The sequence below is a fragment of the Anabrus simplex genome, chromosome 2, assembly GCF_040414725.1.
Source record: "Anabrus simplex isolate iqAnaSimp1 chromosome 2, ASM4041472v1, whole genome shotgun sequence".
NCBI lineage: Eukaryota > Metazoa > Arthropoda > Insecta > Orthoptera > Tettigoniidae > Anabrus > Anabrus simplex.
The window spans coordinates 645,817,874-645,841,495 of record NC_090266.1 but is presented as its reverse complement, the minus strand read 5'-3'; the positions used below and the strand labels follow the sequence as shown (position 1 = coordinate 645,841,495).

The window sequence follows — 23,622 nt, the reverse complement described above, 5'->3', positions numbered from 1 at the left end:
ATATTAATCTCTGCAGTATTTTACAAACTATACTGGTCAGGCTGATTGGTCTGTAGTTCTCTGGTTTCCTTTTATCACCCTTTCCTTTATAAATTGGTATTATTATAGATTCCTTCCATTCCTTTGGTATCACACTATTATTTATGACATAGTGAAAGAGAAATTTTAAATAAGGCACTATATACCACCCCATTGTCTTTAATACCTCCCCAGTAATTTGATCACTTCCTGCTGCTTTTCCTTGCTGAAGCAGTTGGATTTCTCTGAAAATATCTGCATTTGTGAATGAGAAGCTTCTTGTTTCCCTCTGTGTCTCTCCCTTTCTATTTTCTGTTACGGTTTCCAAGTCCTGACAATCTTCTACTGAATCTCGGAATTCCCTACTAAAGAGGTTTGCTTTCTCAGTATCTGTTAAATAGTGTTCACCCCCTTCTCCCACCATTGTAGGAATTTGGATTACTTTTCCTTTTTGATTCCTGATATATGAATAATGGTTTTCCGTGGTTTCCCATTTTCACACCAGGCAAATGCCGGGTCTGTACCTTAATTAAGGCCACGGCTGCTTCCTTCCAATTCCTAGGCCTTTCCTATCCCATCGTCGCCACAAGACATATCTGTGTCGGTGCGACGTAAAGCAAATAGCAAGAAGAAGAAGATATATGAATACAGCTTTTTCCATTTCCCTTTGTGGTCATTATGCTCTAGAAGAATACCATTCATATAATTCTCTTTTGCTTCCTTTTTCACTCTATTCAGTTTCCTCATTAGCTGTTTTCTACTTTCTCTACTCTCCCTACCTTCTTTGATTTTCCTGTTTACTATTCTACATTTTCTTTTTAATTTTCTTATTTCCCTTGTATAATAAACAGGGTCTGAGGTCATTTTACCCTTCTTAACAGGCACAAATCTCTTCTCTCCTTCCCAAATGATTCCTTTGAATTTAGCCCAAAGTGTATCCACATTACTCCCTTCACTTATCCAACAACTGAATTGTGATTTAAGGTAAGTTCCAAATTCATCAACTTTAGTTTTTCTGTGCAATTTCTTGTCTTGTGTGACCCTCTTATTAAGCCTTTTTGGTACCAGTCCCACATCCATTATTACAGCCTTATGGTCACCTATTCCTTCAATTACCTCAGTTTTATCAACAATTTCCCATGGTTTAACCAAGAATACATCTAGTAAGTTATTGAGACGAGTCGGATCTTGTACTACTTGTGTAAATCCTCCCTCCCAGATTAACTTATTTGCCAGTTTCTGTTCATGGGCTTCACTTGCAGCTCCATTCCATTCAACTTCTGGCAAGTTTAGATCTCCCCCAATTATTACCACATCATTATTATTGTTTTTATGATTATAATCTATTATTTTCTCAAATATTTCCATGTCTCTTTCCTCTCTTCCAGACCTGTATGTTCCTATAATTCCCACCTCCTTCATATTATCACAAATTAATTTTATCCCTAATATTTCATCCCTTGCATCGGTAAACCATTCATGTGAACAATAAGTTTCCTTCCCCAGAATAAACACCCCCCTCCCTTTTTATCTTCTTGGTCTCTACGATAGACTGTGTACCCTTCAGGAAATACTTCTCTATTACCCACCCCTTCTCTCAACCACGATTCCACTCCTATCACCACATCAGTCTCATAAGATTCCATCAATGTACCGAATTTTAATTGTTTATTTACTACACTCTGACAGTTTACCAAGAGCAATCTCAGACCCCCTTCCTCCCTAAAACTTGACTGTTGCAATTCTTGAATCATCTTTTCCCCTGTGATGACACTTTCGTCTTCTGAACCATTAAGTGATTCCAGTGTACATACATGTGCTTAAAGTAGCCCTCATTTCTGTAAATACAACATTACTTAAGAATTTATTGTGGAGAAGATCACAGTGGAGTTCCTTCAATCACACGATGACTTTAACAACGCTTATGGGTAAGAAGAGGAAGGCTGGGCTCAGTGGCTCAGACGGTTAAGGCGCTGGCCTTCTGACTCCAACTTGGCAAGTTCGATCCTGGCTCAATCCGGTGGTATTTGGAGATGTTCAAATACGACAGCCTCGTGTCAGTAGATTTACTGGCACGTTAAAGAACTCCTGCGGGACTAAATTCCGGCATCTCAGCTTCTCCAAAAACCGTAAAAAAACTCACAAGCACTGAAACGAGGGAGGTTGAGCAGAAATGCTGCAAAGGATTGAACATCTTTCCTTCTTTCTTTGTTTCTGTAGAAAGTTATTTGTTCGTGTTAATGTCACTTTTCCATAATAATTTCCCCTTTGAGTGTAATGCCATAATCGTGAGGTGAAATTCATAATAATTATGGACAATCCATAATAATTGGCACCTGTGACCTATTCAATACACATTGGCCTAATTACGCCGAAGAAAAGAACAGAACGTTAGCGCAGCCCATCGTATCTAATGACACCATTAAAAGAAAATTTTATATATGTGTTTTAAGTCTTTCAACAAGTATACCATGTTTCAACATAACGTTTTAATACAATACACAGATGTGTAACTTCTTAAAGATCTTCACACAATCAACGTGTTGGAAATCACTTTGATTGATTTAATTGTGCATTATAGGATTAATAGGTGTTTTAAAGAACACGACAAATATTTCACTGTATTTATTAATTATAATTGCGAAAATGACGCAAGGTGTTTTGTGCCCTTGTGTGTAAAACACGATAAGTTTAACATGCATTTTCTCTGTGCACATTATTTTCATTCAACATCCAATACAAGAGACTTTCACACAATCAACCAGTTATAAATAATACATCTCAAGATTTGATTGTATGGCATAGGACTATTATGTGTTCCAAAACACGCCAAATTCATAATGAAACAAAACTGTTAATTCTATTTGTGAAAATGAAGGATGATGTTTATGTATCTTTATAGTTTTAAAATTGAATATGTACTTGCTCTTTTAGTGATTTAGGTCCCATAAATAAATAAATGTTGTAGAAAACATCTTGTACCACTTGCATTTGTATTGAAAAGGTGGAACTTTACTGGAATCTTAACTTTCGAAGCAGTGTATCAATTCATTCAAGTGCCCGAGTGAATCAATTCACAGGAACAGCGAGCTCGTGGCACACGATTCAGCTGACTTGCAGCGGACAGTGCGCACTCACGTATTGGTGAGACATAATCCACACACGGCTCACTAGTGGGACACTGGACATTAGCGGGAAGCTGAACTTTCGCTGCAGAGATACATACAGGGACATGGCACACTGAAAGAATCGTACGCAGTCACGGATCAGTGAGACACAACACACACATTGTTCATTATCGTTTCACTGGACATTGGCGGGGAGCCAAACTTCTGCTACAGCGTTACATACAGAGCCATGGCACACTGAAAAAATCGTTCGCGCTCAGCTCATTTGAAAATAATACCCACTAAATAATGGACAGATTTATTTGCAGTGTTAAGAAGGTAGTAAAAACATGATTCCAAAGTACCTAGCTTGTAAGTAGGTAGGCTATTAGGTTATTCTGTTTACTGTATTCGTTTAATTACTCAGTATGTTTATAACTAGTTGACATTCTACAACTAATTAAACTCAGCTCTCTAGCCTACCTGCCTGGCTTAGTGGCTCAAGACGGTTGAGGCCTGGCCTTCTGACCCCAACTTGGCAGGTTCAGTCCTGGCTCAGTCCAGTGGTATTTGAAGGTGCTCAAATACATCAACCTTGTGTTGGTAGATTTACCAGCACGTAAAAGAACACCTGCAGGACTAAATTCTGGTACCGCAGCGTCTCTGTAAACCGTTAAAGTAGTTAGTGAGATGTAAAGCCAATAACATTATTATCTAGCCTACCATATGACTATGAGTTGTGCTCATGACCACTCAAAATTGTCTGTTATATATTGGGAAGAACCACTCGGTATTCTCTCAGTTTGTATGTCGCATCATTGCACAATACTTCAATAATCGAATCACGAGATCACCACGTAGACAGTGAGTGAGTGAGTGATTGATTGAATCGCTTAAATAAGATGTTTAATCAGAAAACCAGTGGGCTACTGTACATCTCGGTTAGCCTATACAAAATATGACTAAAAATCCTCTACTGATAGAAAAAGACATTTTCAAAGACGACCAAGCTAGTTGGCCGTCCGTTTGGGGTCGCGTAGCTATGAGCTTGCATTTGGGGGATGGTGGGTTTGAATCTTACCCTCGTCAGCCGTTAAGATGGTTTTCCGTGGTTTCCCATTTTTCACTCCAGGCAAATGCTGGTGCTGTACCTTAATTAAGGCCACGGCCACTTCCTTTCCACTTCTAGCACTTACCTATCACATTGTCCCCGTAAGACCTATCTGTGTCGGTGCGACGTAAAGCAACTTATTCGATTTATATTTAATATGTAGGCTACTTATTGTGGAGTCAGGTAATTTTACATCTAATTCTGTGTATATAATAGAGTTGTGACTTTCAGAGAACTGTGGCAAACCACAAGGTAATGTATGAAATTTGAATTGTATAAATTATTATTATTACAGTTGAACTTTGATATCTCGAATCACCTCAGGAGCTAAATTTTATTTCTTACCACGCGAGTTGGCTTTGCAGTTAGGAGTGCGCAGCTGAGAGCTTGCATCCGGGAGATAGTGGGTTCGAACCCCACTGTCTGCAGGCCTGAAGATGGTTTTCCATGGTTTCCCATTTTCACACCAGGCTGTACCTTAATTAAGGCCACGGCCGCTTTCTTCCCATTCCTAGACCTTCCCTGTCCCATCGTCGCCATAAGACCTATCTGTATCGGTGCGACGTAAAGCAACTAGCAAAACAAAATTTTATTTCGAGTTATCGAAATTTTGAGATATAGGGAATGTCGTTTTTGAGCACGTATAGCACATAATTGAATTATATGTATCTACGGGCGTATACTGCATACATTATTTTTAATAGTACTCAAAAATATACGAACAAACACTTATTTTACAGCATCACTTTAATTATAACCCTTATTATAGTAACTTTTTAGAAGCCATGATACAGAGCACACAGTAGTGAAACAAGAAACATACCTCCGTTAACACCTTTGGAAAAAGGAAATGTTTGCTTTGAGCAATCGAGAAATTAGTGTAAGCAAATTTCAAGTAATAAAGAAATATGTACACTTGAAGAATAGGACAAACGGCCGGGAAATTTATGTTACTTCAAGATACTGAAAATTCGAGTAATGGAGGTTCGAGATAACAAGGTTCGACTGTAAGTGTAACCTTTACTACAGTGTTTACTCAAAACAAAGCACTAAATACAATAAGGGGGGGAAGTAAGAGCAACTACACAATGTCAGAAAGCACTACACACTCAGCGAAATATCAGCTGGACTACGCGGATCTCCGCCAACAACATAATACGTAAATATCAGTAGGGCCAACTAGTGGACATTAAACCAGGAAGGTGGAAGGAACTAAGACCTACTGAGGGCATGGACCTGGCTTAGGTTGCGGTTTCCGAAATAATTCGCCGTGATCCTTAAATTTGAAAGAATATTATTTACAAGGGAATTTTACAAATACATTCCGAAACCAAATCCACAAACTTGCAACTTACGAACTATAAGCTCCGTGATACACACACATAACTTAGAGGTTCTTTGATAATATCTACGTACAAGTTACAAAATTCCAAACCAACTATACGTCTAGTTACAAATCCAGTTGTACAGTGCAATTTACAGTGAAGTAAATGTACTCTCCAAAACTCTAGCGTACATCAAGTGACACTGAACTACCAGAGGCAAACCCCAAGGTAAATATATCAAACTACAATCTACATATTTAGTGAAATATAAAATGGGAATGCTTCGAAAACAAACAGGCAAGCCCAGCTGAAAAGCTAAGGCGTCATAAATAATTAATTTGGCGAATCTAGGTTAGGCTAGGGCAGACTCCTATACGAAATAGCAACCGAACATTATGGAAATTTTAGCTGGAACGGAATTCAAGAGTGCTTACCCGAAGGGGGTCCATCCCAGAAGCGAGGCGTCGCACGCGGTGTAAAACTTCGGACAGACCAAGACAGACAAAACAGACCGAATTATTACGAATGCTGCCTCGCTCTCTATATATAGGAAAACCCTGGCCTTGGAGTAACCAATCAGAATGCATAAGTCCGCCCATCTCCTCTTAGGTTCACCAATCACAACTCCAACTTTAGTCGCGAACTTAACCTACATTCTCGAATACACGATCGCGAACCTTCCATTTCCAGAACAGTCAGAAAATATGTTCTAGAATACCTAACCAACAAAAGGCAACACACCCTGTTAAAAAATTTATATAACAAAAGTTTCTGGATACTTCCAGTAAATATAGAACTGAATACTACTATTTACAAATACATATGTTACAAATATTATACAGTACAGGTTAGGTCAATACAAATAAAACATTATATCATACTTTACAAATAAGGTCTTCAAAGAACACTTTCCACTTCAACTACATGTTCACCTGTGACAGTAAGTTTTGTGTTGTAATTACTGTGTCTATTTTTTGCATAAGTGCCTTTTTTTTCCTGCATTTCAATTTTTAACTTATTTATTTTGTATTATGTACTGTACTTACCGAGAATATAATGAAATTTCCAAGATCTTTGAAATCATTTAAGGAAATGCAGATCATTGATGACTGTGTGTACAAATATTTTTCTATCTAACTCTGTATACTTATTTAATGGAGTTGTCACTGTCAGGGGAAGGCTTTGTAACATCAAAACTTGATGCGAAGAAGTGGCTGCAGGAGAATCAAGAATTTGACAGCTAGATGACGCCTAGGAAAGCAGTTCATAGAATGAAGACCAGATGGCATCAGGAAGCATTGAATGTTGTTGCTGCTGTCTTATCAGTACACACTACACAGATGCAATAGGATCGATGACTCTAATGAGGAATGAATCGGCTCACTGTATCGATTGAGTAACGTGAGCGGAATTAAATGAATCGATTCAGTAAAACGAATTGAATATCCCATCACTACTCCACATAGGGTTGGCATTGGGAAGGGTATCAAGCCATGAAATTTTGCCAAGATTTCATTGAACTGAGCGAGTGGCTATGCGGTTTGGGTCATTTAGCTCTCAGCTTGCATTCAAAAGACGGAGGATTCAAACCCCACTTTTGCCAGCCGTGAAGATTGTTTTCTTTCCAATCCCATCATCACCATAAGACCTGTCTGTGTTGGTGTGACATAAAACAAATAGCAAAAAGACAAAGGATTTCATTGGAACAAAATGTCAGGGCATCACCAGAATCCAGCATACGGTATGTTCCCAGCATTTTTCGAGAATACAGCACTAGAGAGAAATATGAAAGAGTTGCAGGAAAAAAAAGAAAAAGGTGAAGATACAAGTTTGATGCTGGGTGAATCTTCAGCAAGTGCTAAGATAAGGAATGAAGTAGCTACACAGACAGACACAAGTAAACCTATGTTTAGTGATTTTGCCTTTTCTTGCACAGTGAGTGGGTGTGGGCATATATATCCCATTACATGTCGAAGTGAAATCACTTAAGAAATGTTACAGGAAGAGTTGAGGACCAGATGAAATTGCTTAATTTAATACAAGGCCTCTAAGTATATTTTTCAATAATGGATGAGACAGAACTACGTAATGAGAGTGACCTTCTTTATTTTCATTCTGCTGTTAAAGTAGCTTCATATTGAAGCACATTTGTACAGCAAAGTAAAGAAAATGATCTGTTCATATTTTTAATTGCTTTGTAAATGGGATTGTCATTCTCCAATGAGAGTGATTTTTATTGTGTATCGTACAATCATTTTGCACATTTTACATAAAACTTTAAAATGATGATCTGCAATGGCTAATTTTGTGTTTTGGCCCAGCATCATCCACTAATACAAAGATTTCTTCCTTGTATTAATCCATTCTCATCAAAATTACAACCTTTTGTCACCTATAGTTGCATGGTTGTACAGCACAAAATTTTTGCCTGGAATTGTAGTTTTTTAATGTAATTTTTTTATTGATTGGACTGGAAGCGTGGTATTTGGTGTCAAGCATCTTAAAACAAAATAGTACCAGTGAATGTCTAACAAAGAAAGATTACAGGCAGGTAATTATTATGTCGCACATAATGGATGATAAGAAAATGGAAATACTAGATGGAGAAAAAGAAGAGAACCCGATAACATGGTTGGAACTTGAAAGGACAGTGAAAGCAATGACCAAAGGTAAAGCAAGTGGAAAAGACGAATTCAATGCTGATATGATTAAGGCAGCAGGAAGCATTGGACTACAGTGGCTATACAGAGTCCTCAATGCCATATCGAAGGATGAAAGGATACCTGAAGATTGGCAACAAGGAAGCATTGTACCATTAGTCAAAAAAAGGAAATTGGAAGAAATGTGAAAATTATAGAGGTATAACCCTATTATCACATGGGCTAAAAATAATGGAGACCGAGCTCGATAGCTGCAGTCGCTTAATTGCGGCCAGTATCCAGTATTCGGAAGATAGTAGGTTCGAACCCCACTATCGGCAGCCCTGAAAATGGTTTTCCGTGGTTTCCCATTTTCACACCAGGCAAATGCTGGGGCTGTACTTTAATTAAGGCCACGGCCGCTTCCTTCCCACTCCTAGCCCTTTTCTGTCCCATCGTCGCCATAAGACCTATCTGGGTCGGTGCGACGTAAAGCAACTAGCAAAAAAAAAATAATGGAGAAAGTGATAGACAAATGACTGAGGGATATAATAGAAACACCATTTGAGGAAGAACAAAATGGCTTTAGACTGAATAGATCAACAATAGACTTTGTATTTACAGTGCAAACAATAATGGAAAAACATGTGGAAAGGAACAAGGAAATCATCTTTGTATTTTTGGATTTGGAAAAGGCTTATGATACAGTTAAGAGAAAACCTGTATGGGAATGCCTGCTGAAATGGAATGTACCAAAATCATTAATTAACAAGATAAAAATGTTGTATTATGAGAGTAAAAGCAATGTACAAGTGGGGAGTGGTGACTCGGAAACATTTTATACAAAGAAACGTCTCAAGCAAGGAAGTGCACTGTCGCCATTATTGTTTATTATACTGATGGATGAAATCATAAAACATGTAAAACAAAGTTTCAGTAGTGATGAAATTAATGCTTTGGTATTTGCAGATGATGCGGTGATTTTGGAATAGGGTGATTGTGAAGTAAAAAGGAGACTGGACATTTGGAATGAAAATCTGAAGGAGTTTGGAATGGTAATTAGTAAAAAGAAAACTGTAGTCATGCACTGTGGAAAAGAGAAAGAGAGAAGCCAAGTGAACATAGACAGAGAACGGTTAGAGAATGTAGAACAGTTTACATATCTGGGTAGCATTATTAATGGAAGTAATGAAATCAACCTTGAAATTAATAACAGATTTAGTAAAGGTACAACATTTTATCAAGTCAGAGAACTTTTATGGGATGATAAAGTACCCAAGAGAATAATTTTTTTTGCTAGTGGCTTTACGTTGTACCGACACAGATAGGCTTTATCGCGATGATGGGATAGGAAAGGCCTAGGAGTTGGAAGCGGCCGTGGCCTTAATTAAGGTACAGCCCCAGCATTTGCCGGGTGTGAAAATGGAAAACCATCCTCAGGGCTGCCGGCTGTGGGATTCGAACCCACTATCTCCCGGAGGCAAGCTCACAGCCACACGCCCCTAACCGCACGGCCAATTCGCCCGGTGAGAACGAAATTAACATTATATAAACAGTATTTATACCAATTGTAACATACGGACTAGAAACGCTGGTAACTAATAAGAGACAAGGTAGTAAGATCCAGGTAGTCGAAATTAACTTTATAAGAACATCGGTTAAAAAGACAAGAAGAGATAAAATTCAAAATATTAAAATCAGAGAAGAGCTAAATATAGAACCATTAGTACAGAACATACAGAAAGCAGGACTGAGATGGTTCAGACATGTAATAAGAATGGGAAAGGAACAAGTAGCAAGAAGGGAATTGGAAAGAGAAGTTAAGGGAAAGAGACCAGTTTTAAGACTGAGAAGAAGGTGGATGGACCAGATTTGGAACGACATTAGAGAAGCTGGTTTGCATGTGGCGGAAGTAATGGAGTAGGAAAAGTGGAAGAACAGAAAGGAGTGGAGGAGGCTTGTTAACTACACCCGGGCGACTTGAGGGGGAGACACGATGATGATGATGATGATGATGATGATGATGATGATGGATGAATGAATGAATGCCATCAGCACAGTTCTCTAGATAGTAAAGAATGGAGACACCACGCAATGCCACAAGTACCGTTTTTAGACCCATGCATGGCACCTATAGTCGCTTCCTTCCCAGTCCTTGCCCTGTCTTATATCATAAGACCTGTCTCTGTCAGTGCAACATAAAACCAATAGCAAATTTATAAAGTTCATATTGCTTTCTAGGATAGTGTAATTAATATGTTCTTTTTGATTTCCAGAGGGCCCTGTTTTGCCGAAGGATGAGCCTGGAGTAAGCATCAAAACAGAGGGTGGCCCTGCAGCATCTCAAGGTAGTCACGTCGTATCATGTTCGGTTGCAAGTGATTTGCGTGAAGTGCGAGTCATGGTCCAGGATGTCATGAAGAACGAGTCCATTAAGCGGGAATTGGAAGAAGATCGCAAGTTTACAGTTGTCAAGCGAGAAAAGGTTGAGGTTGACGAGTCAGCTGAGGATCGTTTATCCAGCCACCAAGACACCAATTCAGCTGTACCAAAAGGAGAGCAGACATATGATGAATGGGAGGAGATCCAGAAGGCATTAGGTGTGTTTTGCCCTGGTAACTCGTCGTCTGGGACACCGATTAAATCTGAAAAAATAGACTTAAATAACAGTGTTCATCAACCTAAAGTGGAAAGTTGTGTAGGTGCACCACCCCAAGACTCCAAATCTATTACAAATGTGGATAGTCCAGAAAATATTGACTATTCTGCTTCTTCTCCAAGTAGTGTAAATTCAAGTATTGTCAAAGTTACAGGCCCTTTGGCACAATTAGAAGTGTTGCATAATTCTTCCGATATTCCTTCAACAGGTGAGTATCGAGGTCTTGGAGAAGATTCAATGCAGAGGACAACAAATGTGCAGTGTGGGTCATCTGATGAACATAATTGGGTGAAGAAGTTCCCGACATCTTTAGGTGGTGTTAAAAATCGTTGTGGAGTGGGTGGCCCTCGTGATGAAGGTGGAGGGGAAGCTAGTGTGGATGAAGGAACAATGCGAAACTGTACAAATAAAGTGTGTAATAGTGGGGAAGAATATGGATTGGAGAGAAGGGAAGTCTGTGATAATGTTGAAAGTGTAATGACTTTCCTGCCCAAGAAAAAACGCCACAAGCATGGAACTACAAACGCGTTATCAGCTTCGGCAGGAACTGATGGACACAATTTTGTGCGAAATACTGTCGAAGAAGTCGCGGAAGAAGTCTGTGATGATGACGAAATAAACGCTCAAGTACAAAGTGCGATAGATAGCATTCTAAACTTGCAACGTACTGAAGATGGTCGCGAGTTGCCATCAAGTACAGTGATAAACACTGTACCCGAGATTAGTGTTTTAGAGGGATCTTCAGCAAACATGAAGAGGTCAGACATTGAAAGACAGTCCTCAGAAAATAAAAAGGTGAAGCGTGTGAAAGTGGATGCAGTGTCAAACTCGAGGAGTAGTTCTCCTGAATTGATTGAATATAGCAGTGAAGTTGATCATTTCACTAGCAAAAGTAGTGACATGATCATTACTAATGGTAGGAGTGTAGAGGAAGACAGCAGTGGGAATACAGATTCAGCTTTATTAGATGAAGCTGTAAGAAGTATTTTAACATCCTGACCTCTGGAAAACATCCAACAACCCTTGCTGAGTTTTGCTAATGCACAAACAGCTCCTATGTTTAGTTCTAACTGGTCAACTATGTGCTGAAATTTAATGTGCTGAAAGCTGCAGCCATTTCCAGTCCAAAATGTGTCAATTACTTATTCCTACACAATATGCAGAATGTTATCAGCTGATTGGCCAGCCACGATTTGACTGGAAGTCATAGTGATCAGTGATGGCATTTTTAGCATTAAAAATTTCATAGTTTTTTGTTATTTTGTTAGGTTTATTGCATAAATACTTCAGTCTCTATTCTAAAATATACTTCTCAAACTTAATAATGAATTAATGATTTTGTTTTCTTGTCTTTGTTAAAATGCTCTCTGAACAGAAACTGAAATTACGTAGTTTGTGAACTAATTTACAGTATGCTTTGCATTGTTGTAGGGTACAAAACTTTTGCCTGGAATTGGAGTTTTTTTAAATTTTTATGTAATTTTGTTATTGATTGGACTGGAAGTGTGGTATTTGGTGTCAAGCATCTTAAAACAAATAGTACCAGTGAATGTCTAACAAAGACAGATTACAGGCAGTAAATTATGCTGTATAAGGGAAAAAGGAATTCAGAAAAGCAAGCTAACTAGGCAAAGATGTGTATCAGAAATGCACGTGGTTAATTAGATCAACAGCACAATCAAGAAATATTTTGATGTTGATGCATTCTTCATTGTGTTGTTCTTATTTACTACTCGTGCAATCTACCTGTCCATGATTAGGTAGTTTGCTCTTCTCCCTTCCCCTGTACAGCCTGATGTACCTGTCATATCTTTATATGATTTAATTAGAGCTAATAATTCTTATTAGCAATTATGTATGTTGTTATAATCTTGGCATTATAATTAAAATTGCACAAGAACACATTGTTTACATAATTTGAAGTATATTTCATAGAGTTGTATAGTACTTGTTCCACAATATAAAAAAAACGCATCTTGCAAGTAGACATAATGATTTCATTGTCCTTTTTTGTTAGTTTTATGTGTTAAGTGAAATAAATTTTGTTCATCGACCTATGTGTTAAGTGAAATGAGCTAGTAACAATGAGAGTTAATTCATAGTCATTACTAGAACACTTCACTGCGTAGAAATCTGAGGAACAGGAGATATTGGTTTGACGTGAATACATCATGAATTGTCCTCATGGAACAAGTGATAAAATATCTAAACAGTAAATTTGGAATTTAGGATTGTAGGTATTGTACTTTATATATTTGATGATGATAATTCTTGTTTGAAGGGGTCTAACATCTAAGTCATCTTCCCCTTTAATATATTTCAGTCCAGTATTATTTGATGGTACTCGGATAAGCCAGCTTTGTGTTGGTAAATTCACTGGCAAATGATAGAACTCCTCTGGGGCAAAATTCAAGTACCTCAATGTCTCTGAAAATCATAAAATTAGTTAGTGGGACATAAAATGAATATCATTATTATGTATATTTCTTATTTATTGTATGGCTTTTAGTGCTGGAAGTGTCCGAGGACATGTTCAGCTCACCTGGTGCAGCCCCTGTAAGGCAGACCCTCCAACAAGGGTGGGCGACATCTGCCGTGTATGGGAACTGCGTACTTTTTTTAGTGGAGGGTTGTGGTGTATGGAGTTACAGGAATGTTGAGGACAGTACAAACCCCAGTTCCCGAGCCAGGGGAAATAACCATTTAAGGTTAAAATCTCCGACCCGGCCAGGAATCAAAATCTGGACCCTCTGCACCAAAGGTGACTCTGCTGACCATTCAGCCAAGTAGCCGGACTATATTTCTTACTATTATAGCAATATTTCAAAATATGAAGTGATATGATCTGTGATACAGAAATTTTTGATAGGTGCTTTTTACATCATGGCTCTGTTAAAACCTTCTGCATGTCTGTCTCTGTATGGTTCAGAATATTTTCTGTTAGAAACAAGGATATATTGTGGTGAAAACTGTTCATTGTCAGTTCAAATATTTCTCAATATTATAATGCACACTTTAAAATTCATGTTGTCAACCATACATTACAATTGAAAAATTAAGCAACTCTTCAGATATTCTGCATTATTAAAACAAATATATTCCAAAAACAAAAAGAAACAAAGGAAGAATAAGGTCTTTTTTTAAGTGAAAAAATGGGGAAACCGGCTAGTAGTTTAAATTTATGACAAATAATGTAAAGAAGGGTTAAGATTTCTTTTGGCCTCACTTGAATGAAGATTCCAGAAATGGCCAAGAGCTCAGACTGAGAGGTATAATATGGCTTTAAATTCAAAGCTAACATTGAAATGGTCAAATGACTGGCTTGCTCTGTTGAAGATATGAGTGCAATACATACCAAATTTGTTTGAAAACCAGTTGTTAATAATTTTGGTGCTATGTGATTGAAGATGATGGGGACAAGTTGATAACACCTGTTTTCTACAAAACTCTCTTAGACCCAACAGTTGAGATATTTTTTGCAAAAATTGTCCCTAAGGATCAAAAGCTGTGCCAATTCTATTTATAGAGAGAGTTGGTAGTTTACAGAATGCATTTCGTCCACTATGTATGACTTGAAGGGACACACAGCATAAGAATGGATTGAGTTGAAAACTTTTGGCTGTCAATTTAAATGTTTTGTGATAATATTATGATGCACATATTAAAAAATCATATTGTAAGCTATAATGCGCCCAGAGCTGTTAATAATATTGGTGCTATGCGATTTAGTGGTGATGGAGCATTCACATATTTTGTTCAAGTGATACACATTTTAAAATTCATGCAGTAAACAATACAGTGTAATTTTTAAGCAACTATTCAGTAAATAATTTAAAGGGGCTGATGACCTAGATGTCTACTTGCTCTTGTCTACAAATTGTAATAGTAGGTTGTAGTATGAACGAATAGCTAAGTAAATTATTTAAAGGGGCTGATGACTTAGATGTCCACTTGCTCTTGTCTACAAATTGTAATAATAGGTTGTACTATGAAGGAATAACTACCATCATGGATTGGCACTTTACCTATTTCTGTTGGTGTGCTTCTTTAACTTTTGGACAGCCCTATCGCCAGAGTTGAATGGTTCTGTCATAGGCTATGATGGTTTTCATTGGCCATACTCTACATGATTTCTTCCCAAGTTTTTCCGCTGTCACTTCTAGTCCCAGAATAAGAAATAGAAATAGGCTAATGATTATGATATTTCCAGCTTTCTGAGAAAGAAATAGTTGTAATATTTGTTGCTTTCTTAAAATTAGGTTTCTCCTTCTGTTCTGAGGAATATTATTTATATATAGCATTAATTCAGTTTTCCATGTGAATTGAGATTATGGTTAAATGTTGCCATGGTATTCGTAATACTTATCTAGTTACCCATTTTGTTGCTGATTGTGTTGTGCATGTAAATAGAAACGGCTCATGGTTCCCCATTTCCCGCTCTAATTTGTTAATCTCCTTGGAAAACTCTTCGGTAGATATTTTTTGCAAATACTCTCTGTCTCTCCTTGTATAGATTAAATCCTGGCTGAATGTTACTGGTAAATTCTGCATCAAATTTCATTAAACTGCACTGCAACTGAAGAAGAAGGACTGGCGTAGATAAACTAAATGATGTAACGTTTTCCAAACGGACTATAGCAACTGTCGGGTATGGTCATCGCTTGCATGCTGAGCTTATGGGGCATTAGTATCACAAAAGGTGCCAGTATAGAAATATTGACCTTACGTTTTCACGCATCTGTTGGTCTGCATAAAACAAAATTAGTAGGCGCAAGAGAATCGCCTGGTATATCATAATGTAGAAAAGAATTAATGAAATCATATTGTTCTCGAAATGATGTACTTTCTGTACATTAAACAAAACTAAAGTTAAAATATTCAAGCTCTTTTGTCTTTTTCAATTTTGCCCCAGTGTAGTAGCAGGCTCTTCAATTGGATTGCCCCATATTTCCAAGACGCTAGTGGCTAATACACTGTTGAGACACCAATGCAAGCTTCCTTCATAAGACAATGCAGTGACAGTGCACTGGAGGAGATATGTACTTCCACTTCTATAAAGACCTGCCTTTAGCTTTCTCTTCTTCTTCCTCTTTTTCATTTCCCATTTCCAGTCTTCTGGGTTGGGTTGTGAATCTAGGACCCCCATAGTTTTCTCTCTCTCTACCACTCCCTTCCTTCCTCCAATATTTCTTCTGGGACTGATGACCTAGGTGTTAGGCCCCTGTAAACAACAAGAATCATCATCTATTTCTCCTACTTTTACTCCTCTCTTCCCTATACTCCCCTTCACAGTATCCATCCACCTATTTCTGGACCTTCCCCGTTGTCTTCCTCCTATTATTTTCTCTGTAAATACTCGATTTGGAACTATATCCTCTTCCGGTATCATTTGTCCATACCATTTCAGCTTACTCATCTCTATCTGGTCTTATAGTTTAGGGAATCCAACTCTCTCTCTCTCTCTCTCTCTCTCTCTCTCTCTCTGATTTCTATGTTTCTGATTTTATCCTTCTGTGTCTTCCCAATTATTCCTCTAAGAAATTTCATCTCTGCTGCTTGGATTCTGCTTTCAGCATGTTTTGTTGTTGTCCATGTGCCTGCTGAATATTTTCCCATCTTCTGCAAGTATATTCCCCAACTCCTAATGGTCTGCCATTTGCTTCAATATTCCCTCTTCCTTCTCTATTACTTCTCGTCATCACTGCTGTCTTACTCTCCTCCACATTTATTTTCATTTCATATTCCTTTGACTCTCACTTCCACACAGTAACTTGCTCTTGTTCTTGCACTACTTCTTCTCCCCATATTACTATGTTGACTGCTTCCCATTTTTTGTTTACAGTTGTGGATTTCATCCATGACTGATGAAGAGTAGAGAGGATAATACACTTCCTTGTTGAAGTCCTGTTTCTATTTTACATAAAACAAATTTCACTGTGCTAAGCCCATATTATCATAAGTATCACTTCAGCAATCCTTATCATGTATTCCACCTTTACATTACAATTTGAGTCTTTATTAATAGACTACATTAAAATCCATACGTGTTTCATCCCTAGCGGGACATCAACATCTATTACTTCTCGTCATCACTGCTGTCTTACTCTCCTCCACATTTATTTTCATTTCATATTCCTTTGACTCTCACTTCCACACAGTAACTTGCTCTTGTTCTTGCACTACTTCTTCTCCCCATATTACTATGTTGACTGCTTCCCATTTTTTGTTTACAGTTGTGGATTTCATCCATGACTGATGAAGAGTAGAGAGGATAATACACTTCCTTGTTGAAGTCCTGTTTCTATTTTACATAAAACAAATTTCACTGTGCTAAGCCCATATTATCATAAGTATCACTTCAGCAATCCTTATCATGTATTCCACCTTTACATTACAATTTGAGTCTTTATTAATAGACTACATTAAAATCCATACGTGTTTCATCCCTAGCAGGACATCAACAGTCGACACATGAATAACAGACCTTATAAAAATTGTCACATGGATGTTGGTACATATACACAGTGAGAAATACGTTCACTTTAGAGATAAAAATGACTTGTGACATCTTCTTGTCCTTAAAAAAATCAAATGTAAGTGCAACTTTGTGATAACATTTTTGAGGAGTCTCTCCATATGTTGAGCATAATTGATGTTGATGGATTGAGTTGTTCAAAAATGTGGAACATTCAATTTATAGGTAGAACATTTGACTAGGACTGCATGGTTGTTGGCAGAGTACTGTGTAAGTAATCCTCTGGCCTAAAAATAGAAAAAAAATGCTGTGATAAAAATGAAACTCTTGCGTATTGGGAACTTGTGTAAGTAACATCTGGTTACCCGCGTCCTGTCCCATTTGAATCAACTTGGCTCCTCCAAGGTTACGGTACTCACTGTTTGCTGAGTTAGGAAATCGTTCTGGCAGCGAGCTGCCTGGGAGGGAGGGAAGTTGGGGAGGAATTGCTCGGATCCAATGCATGGGGTAATGTGCTGTCCTTGTCTGGCATTTGATTTCAAAAGTTCAAACTCAATCTTGGTATCCATTAGTCTGTAGCTGGTCTGCCCTGCTGTTTAACATCTGTTGTGAGTCACAGATTAAATACAATAAAAAAATAAAATAAGGGATACTTTGAAGCAAAATGTGTTTTCCTGTTAAGAACAGGGCTTACAAACACATTGACACCTAGACAACTTTTTCTGATAGGAGTACGTTCTTACATACTTGCACTCACAATAAAATGCTCTCAACAATAATTTTATTACCTCACTTTGAGCACATATAAATAATCATTTGCAGTCTCATTGTGTATGTTAAAGTTCTGAGAGAAATTAATATTTACAGTTGGATGTCGTTATGAAGCGCCAGGAGTTGGGTTTGAGATATTCGCATTTAACTTTTGGTTTATGTGTAAATTCAAGCAAACATAATTTTGCTAATTCTGGTATTGCAGGTGTTGCAGGATAATTGATTGCACCTTCTCTCCAAATGTCAACATTTTTTATAAATAAAGGATGTGGATATTTTTTAATGGTGCTTTGTCATGGTATTTCTCATTTGCAAAGAAAAAAAAACTTTATGCCAATACCAATAACCCTTACTGTTCAATATCTACTGAGTAGGACTTCAAAAATAATGTGACAGCAGTCGGAATTCAAACCCAAATTTTCTGTTGTCCGGGCAGACGTGCTAATTTCTTGAACCACCACAAGCTATGTCACAACTCCGGCACATTATTCAAATCTTAGAAGGGGAGCTATTCCCTAAAGTCATTTCTATAATCACTTGCTCATTTCAGAAATTTCATCTGATCTGAGCCAAATAAATGAAGATGGTAAGAAACGAACCATTGCAGTTGACACAATGCAATGTCCATTTCTTTTGCGTTATTATGTTCTGAGAATACAGTACTCACGAGAGATTTTCAAGCCTACGAGTACGTGTGTTTTTTTTTTTTTTTCTGGACTGAGTGGCTCAGGTGATTGAGGCGCTGCCCTTCTGACCCCAGCTTGGCTGGTTTGATCCTCGTTCATTCCGGTGGCATTTGAAGATGTTCAAATACATCAGCATCATGTCGGTAGATTTACTGGCACATAAAAGAACTCCTGCGGGACAAAATTTTGGTATCTTGGTGTGTCTGAAAACCGTAAAAGTAGTTCGTGATGTAAAATGAATAACATTATTAGTAAGTTTTTTTTCTTCCTGTAGACACACATTAGTTCCTAAGTAGAATGGCAGTCTCCTGAACTAAGGAAATGATATGAAAGTTGATATATGTGGTTATGATTACTTCAGTCTAAAAGCAACAAAGTAATTTTTAATAAACGTACCGTATTGAATATTTGAATATTATTTACCTATCTCAGTCAAACAAAATATTGGATCAGATTATGTGATTAAGAAACAATAGTTTCTCCCATAAGTTTTAAGAAACAATATTTTTCCTGTAAATTTGCACAAAACATATTGTTGTGCTCAGTTCATTCACACTCAAAATCAGGATCTCCATGGAATCCATCTATGCCGTTCACAATGTCAGAATCTCCTGCAAGTTTCTATTTAAAAAATTTTGGCGTCTACAGGTATTAGGTGTGGCAACATCTCCAAGTTTGGCTTTAGAGATAGGTTTCCCATTCAGCCACAAATGTACTAATGCTTGATAAAGGGAATTCTCGTTTCCTGTGTTTATCCCAATCTTGACTTTTCTACCGGGCGAGTTGGCCATGCGGTTAGAGGCGCATGGCTGTGAGCTTGCATCCGGGATACAGTGGGTTCAAATCCCACTGTCGGCAGTCCTGAAGATGGTTTTCTGTGGTTTCCGATTTTCACACCAGGCACCAGGTACCTTAATTAAGGCCACAGCCGCTTTCTTCAAACTCGTAGGCCTTTCCTCCCATTGTCGCCATAAGAATCTTTTCTAGATTTACTTCCCTAGATTCACCATCAGTTACAGTTTTGCATACATAGCAAATAGTTGTGATTTCAAGAGCTGGATTTCCTTTAGTTCTGGCCAGTTTTCCTTTCAACCTTCCACATTGTTTTTACAATTCACCATCGTCTTCCTTGTCCTCCTTAGTTTCGTAAGTACTTGAAACACTGCTGAATTTCGTGACTGGATAAACCATTCAATCTGTCACTACCTTAGTAACTTAGCACTATAAAAAATGCAGGCTCCCTCACTTACCCGTGATGCCATGTGAGAGATGTGGTGCTTGGTCTGATGATGTAAACTAGAACATTGCATAGAGTACTGATTTAATTTACAGTTGTACTGTTTCGTGCTATGTCAGTTAATGGACAAATAATGCCTTCTTGTAAAGCAGTGGGGAATTTTTTATAAGTAGTTTACTCTTTCCTCTACATGATGGTGCTAAAATTTCTATTTTTTAAAAAAAATGGCATATTGATGCATGACTGCACCCAATTCTGGAAAAGTGGGAAAAGCTGGTAAATTGTTGTGGTTACCCTGATGACAAAATGGTTAAACAGATCAGGAGGAAAGAAATTACTGTGATACCAGTATGTCAGAGCATCTGTATGATTTGCATGTGCTTATTTTTGTAAATTCCTGGCCATTTTCTATAATTTCACTTGCTTGTTGCAACTGTATGCTGTTGTTTAACATAGTGATTTCTGTAAACAATAGAAATGAATAAGTGTAATCTAATCCCTCCTACCTTTGTACTCACCATACAGTTTTCCTTATATGTATTAATTTAAGAACCAATTTTAATAATGTGTTCATGTGCAATTATTAATGTTGTTGGGAGATTTCAAGTGAGATGTAATAGATTTTTAATCTATATTTGTAGAAAGGGAAAGAAACAATTGTGAGGAGTGCTTTTTGCTCATTTGTAATATTTTAAGATGCTTGGTACCTTATCTTTGATCCTGTTCGAAAGTTCTTTCCAGTTTTGGTGCACAATGGATCTTTCTTCTCTTCTCCTCTCGTGAAGATTATAAGCAGCATTGCATTCAATTTCTCAGTGACCAAGTTCAGAATTGTTTTATTTCTTTAGAATATTAGTTGCTGAAAAGAAACTGTGAAATTTTTAATTTTTTAATGAAATATGCTGTCAGATATCCATAATTCCAAGTACAAAGATAATTAGAATAACGTAATGCATAATATTAATAATATTTTTTTTAGTTATGTGTACATAAACAAAAATTTCCGTTTAACTTATAAATGGACAACTATGTATAAAGTTTGATCTCTGGAATGCATAATATTTGAATGTTTATTTTCTATTAACGTGTAAGTATGGAACATGTGTTGTGATCATTAGTTGCGTCATTCATTCGAAACTTTTTTATTTTTGCACAGTCACATTTTGTGTTGTTAATATTTTTTTTCTATTTATGAAACAAGCTGAATCATTCATCCTATTCATGTTATTTTATTTTTTGAAAGTTATATATTGCAATTTGAGTAGATTATTTAGTGTAATGTTAGCCGTTTAGTGTGTGATAAAGTGATCTGTATATATGGTTTTAACTTTTTTTTTTTCAGTCGCTCTGAACATGAATTTTATGTTTCGTTTTATATTGTAGATAGAAATCTTAAATTTCTTTTAATGCCGTTGTATTGACATGTGTGCACATACTACTTTCCCTTCACCAAATCATGTCTCAGTGAGCATTTCTTGTTATTCTTTTAGATGAAGTTTTATGAATTAGGGTAGTTCCATAAGTTTCCCTCTGCTATGGAACTAGACTTGTGAATGTAGTTGCAAGGCTGAACTGGAAGTGACAACTTTGTTACTAATATTAAGAAACTCTGAATTATCATTTGGTCAGTAGCTGTTATCACTGTTTTGATTTGTGGGTTCCAGTAAGTATACATGTAGTAACTCACAATCTTAAAAAATATTGTGGCACTTGAATGGGAAAAGTCCATAAATTCAAACAGTTATTTTAGATGAAAATCATTTATTAAATTTCAACTTCATGGATAATGTTCTGCTGCTCATGACTGTTTGACCTCTTAAGTTATGTGGAGATAACATATGTTAAAAATGCTAATATTTATCAGCTTTTGGTGACACACTTTCAAATTCTTGAAATTTTCAGAATATTACTTCTCATTGAAACTGTTGGCATAGTATATGAAGCGTTGGTTCATTGGATCATATTGTTCTGTTTCTGTTGCTGTGGGAATTAGCTGATATATTTCATCACTTTACTGTAATTATCATCCAATGGGGTGTTTCAGATTTTCAGAATTGTCTAATTGGCAAGATATGTGTGAACAAATTTTGTTCCCTAAGAAGACTCCTTGTTGGTTGCAATTGGTTTAACTGCCCTTCACTTATTGAGGTCACCAGTATGTGTAAATGGGATGGGATTTATTATAAACCACTGCTCCCTCTAGTGCCCAGGATAGGTCTTCATAGGAAAACAATTATCTTCATTCATAATGCTATTTATAGGATTATTTTATAAAAATTCTATGCATAATTGAAAACTTCATGGTATGTATTGTTACTGATCTGTCACAATGGGCATTAGCGGTAGAGATGTTTCATAGCGACAGGAAAATTCTAAATTCCCAATGTTACACATATGTAACATGGGGCACTAGAGGGATAAAGCAATTTAGAATGAACTTGTTGAAATGGAACAAAAATATGTAGTTGAAACTTTAATGAAGATAGATGTATTCACTGGACAATATGATAGAATCAGCAAGTAAAATCTATCTTAAATGGAAACTACTAAAAATGGATCACCTGTTCTCAATCAATTAATCAATCAATTCATCAATCAATCACTACTGATTTGCATTTAGGGCAGTCACTCAGGTGGCAGATTTCCCCATTTGAGGTGGAAAGTCAGGATTGTGTCCTATGTTGTCAAAATCACAATTATGGGCTCAGGAATAATGAAAGCTAATGAATGATCATCATGGGAGAACAAAGGTAGTAAGTCTTGGAAAGTTGATGCTATGATGAGATTGAGCGGAAAAGTGAATCCAAAACTGTAGTAAGGCGGAAAGGATGAATTATATAACACCTTCTAAGATTTGATGGTTTATAGAAGGGAACAATAATAATGAATATTTCATAAATAACTACTGTTGGGAGTAAACAGATATATTGAACTACGGATCTTCACGAAATTGGTGGAAGGTTCTGCACTAATCAGGAAAATAAAAATGAATTTGTTTCATTCTTACCAGCCATGCACTACACCCCCTTAATACTGATATACTTTCTCTCTTAGCATAATGCTGCATAATGGTGTAGACTTCTTCCATACATACATACATACATACATACATACATACATACATACATACATACAGGGTTTCTCATAAACCCAGACCAAACGCACAGTGTTTGTACTCCGCGCTACAGCAGCTGTAGTATGGGAGGCGCACGCATAGTTCTTGACCTCGCGAGCAGCCTGCATGTGTTCGACCTGGCAAGCATGAGTCACCAGTCTTAATCTCAGCTGTTAATATGGTGAGAGTTAAATAGTCTTATGCTTAAAGAAAGTATTCATAACTGCTAATCCCATATTCATGCAGGAGTCCAGCAGATCCTTCCCATTCCTTTTAGCTTCCATATCTCCCCACATTTACCCATCACCTTCTCATATCCTTTAGTTCTGTTTCCAGTTCTTGCATTGAAATCACCCATTGGCACTATCCTTTCTGTTGACCCTGATTATGATGTCACTTAGTGTTTCATAAATCATGTCAACTTCATCCTCATCTACACCCTCACATGGTGAATACGCTGAGACAATTAACATCCTAAT

The 23,622-nt window shown here is 37.2% G+C and overlaps 1 protein-coding gene across 1 annotated transcript in view; it reads left to right on the top strand.

The window, feature by feature from the left end:
* Positions 1–13,598, top strand: part of LOC136863624 (serine-rich adhesin for platelets) — a 402,886-nt gene extending 389,288 nt beyond the window's left edge. Inside the window, exons 22-23 of the mRNA XM_068226021.1 lie at positions 10,477–10,713; positions 10,756–13,598. Coding sequence (XP_068082122.1) covers positions 10,477–10,713; positions 10,756–11,858 — 1,340 coding nt within the window. The 3' untranslated portion in view covers positions 11,859–13,598. The remainder of the gene's footprint in view (positions 1–10,476; positions 10,714–10,755) is intronic.
* Positions 13,599–23,622: the final 10,024 nt, after the last annotated feature.